This window comes from Elgaria multicarinata, chromosome 3, assembly GCF_023053635.1.
Source record: "Elgaria multicarinata webbii isolate HBS135686 ecotype San Diego chromosome 3, rElgMul1.1.pri, whole genome shotgun sequence".
In the NCBI taxonomy this organism is placed as follows: Eukaryota; Metazoa; Chordata; class Lepidosauria; order Squamata; family Anguidae; genus Elgaria; species Elgaria multicarinata.
Genome location: NC_086173.1, coordinates 92,016,509 through 92,028,757, shown reverse-complemented (window position 1 = coordinate 92,028,757; position 12,249 = coordinate 92,016,509). Strand labels below are relative to the sequence as shown.

Below are 12,249 nucleotides of genomic sequence, written 5' to 3'. Positions count from 1 at the left end.
TGCATCTGATATAACTTCTCTGACATTTATACACTCTGTACTTTGGCGGAATCCTTCCTATCATAAAGAAGTATGTCTTGAGCCACTGGAAGCAGGCCTGAGAGAGCACAACTGCAAGTAACTTTCAGATACCATCTCCCCTTTGGCACAAAAACAAGCATCAAGGAGGTGAGGTGGGAGAGAAACTCCCAGATAAAGGCAGAAAGATGCAAATGACTCAGATTCAGAAACAAAGCTGACCTCCTACAGGAAACATTTAGTTAAATACCTCCCCATCCCCCCCCCCATGTATATGTATAGCAGCTTGAATGTGAAGAGCAGGGAGTATCACTCAAGAAGAGACAGGCCTAATTAATGCCCACTAAAACTGTGATGTTAACAAATACCATTTACAGCTGTAGCTCTAACCAACAAAACAGTATGGCTGTTTTCTGATATTTTTCACATTTTGTTTTTAGTGCAACTGACAAAGTAGGTGGGACCTATCATGTTCATCTAATTACTTTATGAAATCAATTCACCTCAAGAAAAATCTATCTTCTTGTGGCCATGCACACTTTAGTGTCAAATGGTATTGAGTCCAAATAACTTAGGGCCAGTTTATAAATTAGGATGTGCATCATAACTGTTATTCTAAACCATCAGATAGCTTAGAAAGATGTCGGTCTGTAGCTGGACACCAAAACAATCTCATTTGTTTGGCTAATGATTCTGCAAGGGTAGCAGAGCACAAGTCCCTCTGCTCAGGATAAGGCTCTGGAATCAGAGAGGTCTTCAACCCTACTTGAAGAGAAAACGAAAACCCACTGTTTTTACATACCACCCAGTACTGGTCACGGCTGGGGGCAAATTAACAGGGCCAGAATGGACTACTACTCTTACCTAGTAAAGCTCTTCTCATGTTGAAATGTTTGGATTTTTTTCTATTATATCTGTATGAATTTAAAGAAATGATTCTATGCTTGCAAAGGTTGTGAATATTATTATGAATACTAGAAACCATTTTCATTGATGAATTAAGGTATATTTAAAAACTATCAAAAAAACTAATAGAACTTGCAATACAAGTAGCTCAAATAGGTGCACTTTTTCAGTGTATTTAAACTGCTCTGACAAGCCTTGATGTCTTTATTAAATTGCCAAGAACTCAGATTTTATTTTTTCCTGTGACCTTGTTTTTCACATCCCATCATCACAAACTAACACGTTAATTAGATTTGATAGATATTCAATGTTTTATTCTTCCATGTTGATAGAGAACTTTCCTTTTTGACCATTAACTGCTTACAAAATGAGATCACACTTTTGTTCTGTTATCGCTAAATTGTGGAACGTGAGGAAAGACTTGTCTGAAAACATCTAAAGTTACAAGAATTTGATTTTTTATCTTGCCTTGACTTGAATAAAAATCAAGTTGCGTACAAATATTAAAAATGCATGGCAATCAAAAGCACAATAAAAATTATTTACTAAACATTAAAATGATCACAAACTATTCCCATGAAAAGAAAAAATGGGAGACATCTGTGTGGTTGCACAGAAATTCTCTGAGGAGCTTAGACCTTAAAAAAAGGAGATGGAAGGAAGTATGTATAACCAAGGAGGAGTACAATTGAGTAGGCTGAACTTGTAAGAATGGTGTCAGCATGGCTAAGACCCAGAATGAGCTAAGGCTACTGAGGGATTCAAAAAACATCAAAAGGGCATCATCAGCTATGTTTGGAGTAATAAGAATTATAACTATCTATCTTCAGGACACCACAATCTGTTTGGAGAAGCATACCCTTCTAATAAGCTACATAACACAGGACTCAATTAGGTTCCCTGATATGATGCACACAAGATCAATGATAAAATAAGGAGTTACTGCATAGTAAATCAGTGAAATTAGATGTGTCCATTTTCTCCAAATTTGAGGGATTATTTCAAATCTAAATGCAGTAATGAATGCTACCCATTTGATTTTAGTTTATGTTCTTTCCTAGAATTGCAAAAAAAACGCAAAACAAAGCAACGAACAAACAAAAACCCCTAGCAATTTCCCTTCCTTACAAATTACTGCCAAACCAATTACCTAGCAAGAATGTTATCTTAGAACAGAGGAATGAAGCAAATACTTTGGTTAAAAATGGGTTGCAAATTTGGTCTTTGAAATATGAAAAAAGCTTTATTTGGAAGATGCCCTAGGTCAATTCTTTGTTCAGAGAGGATTCTTAGCATCTTTTTTAAAATAAATACATAAATGGAGCTTTAAAATCTACTTAAGTTTCAAAGCTTCAAGAATTCCGGTATTCTTTGTCGTTGCTATGAACAAATCTTTTATTCTTGTAATTTCATCAGAATAATGAAATCTATCAACGACATATGAATGCATCAATTTATCCTAACTTCTGAAAATATACTCTTTCAGTTAAATGTCATTTTCTGTCACACAAGACAAGGAAGAGAAGACTTTTGCTGGGATTAATTAGAGTGAATTTAACCCTCCATAAATTATCATCTCTGGCCTGAAATAAAACTCTCTGAAATTCAGGGTGTAAGCAGGCAGATGAATGAAGTCATCTTATTTCTTGCAGATCAAGCAACGAGTATTTGCTCCAGCATTTCAAAGACAAAGAGCTTTCAGCATCACTGTCATCACTCTTGGAAACTACTGTTTTAGAAAAGGTCCAAGTTGGAAAAGATGAATGCTGCTTCAACCCTCTCCTGCAGAGAATTACATTCTTACACCATTTCTTTGCACACAATAGTAAAAAGGATAAATGGAACCAACTGTAATCTCAAAGGGGAAACACGAAACCTCCAATATGTCTTTATTACTCAGTTTTTTGTGGCTAAACAATGGGAAGAAAATGTCATTTGCTGCATGTTAATTGCAATTGAATGTAGTTTGATGGGTCCTTACACATCATTCAGTAGTTCAGATCTGAAAAACTACTTGGGGAAAACAAGAAATGGTTGTAATTATCAGGGGAGGGATGTGTTGCCACTGGCAAGGCTAAATTATCCACTGTGTTTTTTGCTAGTCTCTGTTGAATTCATGCTGAAGCACTGTAGCTCATTCAGCTGGACATATGGCCTACTAGAATTGATAGACCAATAGTTTATCAGAGTCAATTATTTATTCTAGTTAATGGATTCTAGTAAGTAAACGTATAGATCATACAGATCAATGTAGTTCAACAACGATGAAATATGATAAACAAACAAACAAAAATTAGTAAAACATTTCCCAAATATTTCAATATGTTAAATCACAAGTAGATTTGACAGGAGATAACACGCTTACTCCTTTACTCAACCTCATGACACTAAAATCTTCCCCTTCCCCTTCAAATATCTTACGTCTAGCACTACTGTACTTTCATCCAATTGCTATTACTCTGCTAATCACTGCATTTGCTGAAGTGATCAGCAATAACCCAAAAAGCTTTTTAAGTGGGTTGGTGGTATCAATATTATTTAGTTTCCATAATGATTCCATATACTTATTCCTTTAAAACAACTTAATTAGTGGTTTTAGTACAGCTGCACTCGTTATGAACCTGCCCAGTTATTAAGATCTGCAGGAGAGGATCTCTTGAGGGCACTATTTACCTGCAGAGGCCTGCTTGTTGGGCACATGTGAAAGGGCTTTCTTCTGTGTTGAGCCCAAACTATAGAATGTGCTCACTCAAGAACTATGATCAGGCCCCATTCTCTTAGCTGCTAGAAAGGGTGTGAAAACATATCTTTTAATTTAGCCTTTAAAATTACATTGCAAATCAAGACTGGTAAGACCATGATAATTAATGGAAATGGCCGCCGGCGGGTGGGGGAGATGTAAAACAGAGACCCGCTCTAAGTTAACAGAAAGGTTTCACCCATCAAAATGGTTCCAGGCCCATCTGGCTGCAGAACACCAGGCAAACAGCAGTAATTTTGTAGGTAAAAATGTTGATCTCTAGTGTGCCCCAACACCTGAAGAGGGTAGCTAAAATTGTCTTGTCCATTTCCCATTTCTGGGAGATCAGTATCATTCGACTGAGCCGGTCAGCAAGCACATTGTCCACATTGGCCCCATGGTTCACTACCAGTCCAAACCGACAGGAAATGCACCAGTGGAAGATTTGAAGAGTGAGGGCAAGTTGAGGAGGTAATCTTGTCCCTCCCTGTTTGTTCAATTACACAATTATAGTGGTATTGTCTGATGTTATCTGAACCAGTCTGCCCATCAGGTCTAGCTTGAATGCCCTGAGTGGCTTGTTGACAGTCTTCAACTCTAGTAAGTTGCTATGCTTGATAGCTTCGTTTGGAGACCATTGATTGTGCACCATAAGGCCCCCACAAGGGGTTCCCCATCCCAAGAACGATGAATCTGTAGTTACAACACAGGATGGAAAGATCAGAAGGAATGGCAAACCTCTCATGAGGTTGTTGGCAATGTCCACCATTGCAGCAACTTCCTTACCTCCAAACAGAATTGGAATTTGGTGTGGCAAGCATCCCCATCATTATTGAAGTTGCAGACAAGCCAGTTCTGCAATGGTCTCATACACAGGGAGGCATAGCAAAAGACCAAGGTCATCACAGCCATCAGACAGAGGAGGCACTAGATCTTGAATGTTGTTGTAGTCCTCTGGGCAATCAACACGCCTGCCAAAAATGTCAAGGAGACAACCCTGTCTTCTAGCAGATATGCTAAGTCCTACTGAGAATCCAGAAGTGCCTGATGAACTGGAGCCTCTGTGTAGGCTGTAGATGAGACTTCCCCCAATTGATGTAGAGGCCCAAATCATCAAAGAAACTGCAAGCCATCTCAACCAACTGAAGACCTGACACCTGGCTGACACCACCAATAGCCATCTGCGTATGGGTACATCTCCACGCTGTGCACTTAAAGGTAAAAGCAGACCACTACCATGCACTTTGTGAAGAGACAGAGGCAGTAGCGAGGCCAAAGGGCAGCATCTGAAACTGGTAAGTATCTGTCCCAACCGCAAAGTAGAGGAAATGTTGGCATGATCTCTCTATCAAAATGTGAAAATAGGAATCCTTAAGGTCAATCAAAGTGAACCTGTGTCCCTTGGAGAGCAGAGCAAGATGACAGAGAGGCCTAGCAGAATTTTCTGGGGGTGATGTAGGTATTGAGCTCTTGAAGGGCCAGGATCGGACAGAGCCCTCCATCTCTCTTTGGCACCATGAGTAGAACCTGTCATGGAGATGACAACAAGGAACTCTTGATGGCACTCTTTCCAAAAGTGTCTGTACTTCTTGGAGGAATGGTAATAGAACTGTTACCTGGATGGTCCAGAGCAGAGAGAAGGCATTGAACTCAATTCTGCGGTACTTCTGGACAATAGAGAGGACCCAACTGTCTGATGTGGTGCTGGCCTATGTGGGCAGGAAAAATGGCAGGAAAGTGCCAAAGATGGGAGGTTGTGCCGATGGAGAAAAAAGAGGGGTATAAGTCAGAGGCCATGTTTACTGCACCTGTTACCCCTGTGGTGGAAACTCTGGAATGCTGAGGAAGATAATTGTTTCCTCGGTACTAAAAGTTGTTGGTGCAGCAGCTGCAGGGCCCCCAATTTCTGGTATGGGTATTGTGTAGCAGAGGGTTAAACCAACAGTGCTGTTTCGAGGTTGAACCCCATTTGGATAGTTGTAGTGCATGCCTTTTGGACCAACTCCAGAGCATCATCAGTTTTGGAGTTGAACAAGCTTTGCTCATACAATGGTAAATCCTTGATACGAGATCAAGCTTCTTGAAAAAGTCCCATCGACCTCAGCTGGTGTGATGATGCACAGCAATGGAACTCACAAGGACCTTGACATTGCAGGCCACTAGGTGCGTAGAGGTGTTAATTCGTTGACTAGACACTCATTTCCTTGGAAGATATGGGCAAGATACCTTTTATGATTGCAGAGATGGTCAAAGAGCTGGCCAGCTTTGTCCCAAAGGAACAGCTGGTAACCAGACATAGCCACCTGGTAATTTGAGATCTTAATGCCCAAAACAGCAGAGGAGTAGAGGCGCTTCCATAGCAAATCTAGTTGACTGTCCTTGTCAACTGGCGAAGAATGCATTTTCCAATATTTGCCTTGCACAGCTTCTACAACTCATGAATTTGGGGTGGGATGATTGAAGAGGAACTCTGCATTAGCATCCTGGATCTGATAATCCCTTCCAACCATTTATATATGGAAGGAATGGTGTTGGGAGCCTTCTATGACAGTTTCACAGTGTCCTGTAATGCAGAAAGAAAAGGGTTTGCCACCACATCGAAGACTGGATCCTGAATGGTAGGTACCGATTGTTGTGTTTCAAGCCCCAATGACTGGGCCATCTGGATGATCTGCTCCAAGAATTTACTGCAGTTGGGTCCCATGATGCAATTTCTGATAGAAAAAATGCATCATGGGACCCAACTGCAGCATCTGGAGTTTAAATAGAAGGATGCAAAGAAGATTGAGATGTTGAATTTGGCTAATATGCACCAGTACCATACAGCGGGGATGATCCTGGAAGAACTGATGGATGATCATTCAGGTTCTTTTTCTCCATTGGGTGCAAAGAGCCAATGAAAGGAGACGGGGCTTCAGTTATTCAGTGAACTGGCGGAGGCCATGAAATGAGCAGCTGTTCAGATGAGACTGGCACCAGCAGAGAAGTTGTTGTGATTGGCAGAGGCTGGGATGTTATATTTGGATAGGATGGGTGAACTGAATGGCATGTTACACTTGGAGGTATTTGAGTTAGAAGACAGTGGCAGCATCTGGGTTGCTAGAGGTGGATGCAGGACTTGGGAAGCAATTGGAAGAGGAGCAATGAATGCATTCTTATTGTTTGGTGGCCTCGACACTGTAGCTGAAGGCTATTGTTGGTATCAACAAGCCTCCTGACCACAGGAGTCTGCACGATGGTAATAGTATACAGAACCATATGGATCGGTACAGTCCTCTTTCCAATCTTGAGCTCTCCTGTACAGCATTTCCCAGTCCGAATGCCAGTCAGAGAATGGGGATCTAGACTGTCACTGAGGCTGCTTGTATTGTCGAGGAGCATGACCCCTCCGAAATGAAGCCATCAAGAAGGAATCTGTCTTGGAATCTCACATACCATGGCAATCTGTATGGGAGATCCTATGGATGAGGTGGCAAAGCAGGTGGTTCTCTTGGGGAAACATCCTGGATCTCGCCCTCTGATGTCAACATGATCAGAAGTAGTGATTGAGGATGATCCTGTAGCATTAGCGGAGGACTGGGTGGCATGATTGAAACCGTGATTGCAATTTGACCCATGCTAACTCAACTGACTTTTTAGAGGTCTTTTTCTTTTTAGGTTCAGAAGAAGGGACAGCAGCTGGTTTTGAGTCTTTGGCCTTTCTGGAAGCTTTTTAGCCAATGAAAATGTCAGTGGCCACCTGGTGTAGGTAGGGGTCTTGTCTGCTCAGAGACTCATGTCTTGAAGTTTGAGCAAAACACTGAGGGGATTCCAACCCCAAAACTTGTACATGTTTTGGTGTGGCAGGAATGTCCTCAGTAGGATTATGAGAAGGCTGAGCCATGGTTTTCTTAGGCTCCTCTACTGCCTCCAGAGCCTTCCTTCACAAGACAGCTTGTAGGTGATCAGACCGATTCCACTGAGCCAGTTTGGTAAATGCGTTGCAATGCAGGCAAGATTCTATGACATGCCCCTCTCCCAGGCAAAAAATAAAAATAAAAATGCAGAGTGAGTATCTCTGTAGGCGGTAACTTGCTCTCACAATGGAGACACTTACGAAATGACAACCGGGGGTGGGGGTGGGGGTGGGGGCATATGCTTGTTGGGAAATCACTAAACCACAAAACGAAAAGGAATGTCAGAAGAGACAGATGGAAACAACAATAGACAAGATAAAGGAATAACAGAAACCTTAGCACACTAAAAGATGTTTTCAGCCAAGCTGAACATGGAGAAGTTCCCTCACAAGGTTACCACAATGGTAGTCAAAAAAGAACTGAGGGAATAAGCAAGAACTTGCTAGGGATATGTGCAGTGGGATGGTGGGGGAAGGGTTCCCGCCAAAACTTTTCGGTTACAGAAGTTTCCTGAATCAAAGCTCCACCAGGTATAAAGCTCCTATGTGTGATGCACAGAGACCATGAAGAAGAATTGGCAGTATCCTGTGCATTCTTTCTCCAGCTCTATTTCATTTGGCTTACTGTTGGCTACTTAACTTAGTCTAAAGTTCAATTTCTTCTGTTTACAATTTTGCCACAACAATATTCACCGTTCCTATTATTTAAAGAGGTATTTTCAATTCATTACCATAAAGTGCACTTCTCAAGAAATACTGCAGAAATCCTTCTGATTTTCAATAGTTTCATTTCACAAAGACATACACTCCCCCGCCCCGGCCCCCCAAATCAACAGGGGTGTAAACTGGTGCTTCTTGTCTAAAGACTAATTATCCAGTCTCTTTTCAAATAAAAGCATTCAGAGAATAAAGCTCACCTTAAATGATATTTCATACTGTTCTCCTCCCCATATCTCCAGGCCTGCATCATATCCACCTAGTTCCCAGAACCACTTTCTATCGACTGCAAACAGTCCTCCAGCCATTACAGGAGACCTTAAGGTAAAATCAGACTCTATATTAGAAGCATATCAATACAAATCTAGATGAACTGCATTGACGACATCACATTTCAAATCACACCTTACTGCTGTTTGCAATCTCTGCAATGCTGCTGCTTTACAGCATTTCTTCATACTATGGAACCCAGGAGAACCAGGCAGAGCTTCCTTCAACATCAATCAGCTCCAAACTTCCAACTGGCAACACAGATCAGTTTGAAGTGTAGAAATATGGCAAAGACCTAAAGATCCTTGTCCAAAGACCCAATGTTTTCTACGTTACTATTCTTCCTCCCCTTGGAAGGTTTAAGTGGCAAGAGACCCTGAATCAAACCTAACCTAGATGAATGATTACTGCACTAGTTGAATGGCTAGGCCTTCAAATGAATGATTCAGCATACGCATCAACATATAGCAACAATTTGTTGGATACCAGAAAGTTATTCTTCCCCAGCATAGTAATAATTGAAGTTTGTTAAAATTGTTTGATGAGCTTCTTTAAGACTATATACACTTCTTAAAAGTTTTAATTCATCTTTTTTGAGTTTTCTATATGTAATTAAGATTTTTAATACATTATTTAAGTGCTGTGCATATAAATGGACACAATGACTCAGTGATGTTTCTTGTCATATGGAATTTGAATTTTCATTGCTTTCACAGTACGCATAGATGATTTATGAAGGCGATCTAACTGAAATGGATTTTTGCTGGCTTTCTATAAACAATTATATCCATCATGCAACAATACACTTTGTTAAATTACTACTTTAAATTGTGAATTCATAATTAGTAAGGGCCATGCCAGTAGAAGGGCATTCATAGAGAGTGATTTCCTTGCCTCCCTTCTCCCTGCAGTTCCTCAAATGCCTCTCCTGAGGGTCAGGAGACCATCCTAAATGGAGTGGATTGTGGTACAGAGGATTGATCCCCAAGAATTGGGTGGAGGCACCTTCTGGGGAAAACTCCCCCGGCCTTTAGAAGAGGGCTCTGGGGCTTGCCAGGAGAAAAAGAGATGGGGAAGTCACCCTCTGAATTCCTGCTATGACATTGGATACAAAACTATTGTTTGATTATTTACATTACATTATTTTGTTCCAATACATGCTATATGCAGTATTAATCTTTATAATTTGTAATGTATTTAAATTATACATTACTTTTGTGCATTTCTGAATGGCCTTCTTGTTTCCTTTTCTATTTTTTTAGTCAGAAGTATCATGAAAGAAGTATAGCTCTTGAAATGAATTGTGGCTTGTGCTGTTCAAGGATAGTTTCCATCTGTCTGAAAGCACCACTGCCAAGAGTCTACCATCTCTGTGACAGCTTTGCTTGTTAAACACCTATTCACACTTGATTTTATGAACTTACTCAAAAGGGTCACTGGGATCAGGTTTCTGTAACTCAGGAGGAATTGGGATCCGCTTGTAATACATCTCCCAATCAAACGCTCCTCGCATCGCATCTCCAGCTTGTGTTTCATAGCCAAAGTGATCGTGGTCTATTACATCAATCATCGGACAAACAATAGTTTTGCGGTTTCGAGCAATACGGTCTAAGGAGTAAAGAGAAAGGTGTTAAGTTCCTACCTACTGCTCCTTTCATGTAGCAAAATACATCTACAGTAGAACATAAACGACCTAAAAACTACTACAGCATGACCATATACAATGTTGTTTGTCTTGTTTTCGCAAAAGATACAGTTCAGGTTTAAATTAAGTGCCTTCTCTACTAACCAAAACAAATGAAGTTGTTTTGTTTCTGAGTACAGGAGTTCTGCTTTCATTTCCCCCCACATCCAATTACTGGATAAAGGAATCATTCTGTTGATAAAGTGGGGTAGGGAAGAGCTGATAAGTTGGTTCTGTGGGATCTATAGTGTATTGTGCTTGTGAAATTGAGGTCTGAACTGTTGTGATATTTATGAATACTGTAACTGCTCAAGGATCCACACTCTCAATGTTTCCTTAAAACGCCAAACTGCTCTGATTGGAGCATACAAACTAGAAACAGCCAAGTATTTAAAGCTTCTTTTTAAATAGTGAACTGGTATTTAGCTTTTTTTTTTTTGCTCAAGTTCACATGTAGTTCAATAACCCAGTATGCCACTCAGCATTAATATGTTCTCTAGTTCGGTGCCAGAATCAGGCAATAAATTCAGACAAAACTGTATAACATATCTTGACAAATAAAGAAACCTAGCTGCTTCCTCCCTTCAATTTATTATCACAACTAGAGCGTATAGACAAAAAGGTCATATGTTCCTAAATATCCAGAACTTTATAGACTAATTTTACTAACTGATAAACCAATATTTTTAATTACTTGCTATTAAAGTACTGCATGTGGCTCAGAAATTCAATATGAAAGTCATACTAAATTTTAGAGGCTGGACAAACCACAAGATCAGTTAGATAGATTAAATGATCTATGACTGCATTTTAATTTTATTTAAATATTTTATGTCTATTGTACATCGCTCTGGAATCCATTGGAAGAAGGGCAGAGGGTAAAAATCAATTGATCAACTAGCAACATTTAAAAAAATTGGGACAGAATTCGTTGTCTCCTGGAATAAAAACAATGTAGGCTATTCGTATTAGTTTTATAGATCTGCCATGTTCCATGACATCAGCCACTCAATTTTGTTCATTCTGTGCCTCCTCTTCTCCTTCCATCACAATTCTTCAGTAGATGTGTGCACATTTGAACCTTGATTATCAGGATACTGGCAGACACACTATGTACTGCCACCAATAACCCTTAAACTGAAGCCCTCAAAAGTAACATGGCAATCACCTCAGTTGTTCTAGCCCCAATAGGCCACCAGCCCTCACAGTTGAGTGACATGTGCAAGGGAGGGAAAAAGAAGCACAATACTAGTGATTAGCCAAGCTGCAGGATCACTTGCAGTGTCCTTTCTTGTTCAATTCTGAACTAGCCGCACAGCACCTCTGCTCAAGCGTAACATAAAATACAGTGACTAAGATCGCAAAAAAATAAAATTGAACTGATAAAAAGAAAAAGTTAAAGGAGAAACGAGAAGGAAGATCGAATCTAAAGATTTCCCCTCAGAAATAGTGAAATCGTTGGAAGCCCCTTCGTGCGAGTACTGCCACAATGGCAGTTGATGAAGAACAGAGGGTTGGGCAGGAACCCGTTAGGACATGCCAAAATTTTTCCTCAACTATTGGAAGTGCCTGAGGCAAGGCTCCGCACAGGCGCAGAGCCCATATGTGTGACGCATAGAGACCACAATGAAGAATTTGAAGTTAGTTTTTCGGCATTTATGATTATGAATGCATTGGATATAGCTAGAAATGCCACAAAATAGTACATCAGCACCTGTGTTTCTCAGTCTAAATATATTTCAAATCACTTCCTTACCTAAAAGGGGTGGCAACCAGTTCACATTTGCCTCACAGTGAGAATCCAAAAAGGTAATAACATCTCCTATTGCTGCGGAAGCCCCCAGCATTCGGGTTCTTATTAGTCCTTCCCTCTTCTTGGTTCGTAGAATCCTCACTTTGGGAAATTGGGCCATATAGTCCTCCAAGCGCTTTTTCAGGTGTTCTGCATGAAAGAACTAATGCTTTTATATTTTTAGAGTTTTGATCTTTTGGAAATTTTATATTTACTTATACCTAGAC

At 40.3% G+C, this 12,249-nt stretch overlaps 1 protein-coding gene across 1 annotated transcript in view; it reads right to left on the bottom strand.

Annotated features, from left to right (window-relative positions):
- GALNT10 (polypeptide N-acetylgalactosaminyltransferase 10) overlaps positions 1-12,249 on the bottom strand; it is a 54,227-nt gene that overhangs the window by 17,200 nt on the left and 24,778 nt on the right. Inside the window, exons 5-7 of the mRNA XM_063120908.1 lie at positions 11,987-12,172; positions 9,971-10,154; positions 8,477-8,594 (exon numbers count right to left, since the gene is read on the bottom strand). Coding sequence (XP_062976978.1) covers positions 8,477-8,594; positions 9,971-10,154; positions 11,987-12,172 — 488 coding nt within the window. The remainder of the gene's footprint in view (positions 1-8,476; positions 8,595-9,970; positions 10,155-11,986; positions 12,173-12,249) is intronic.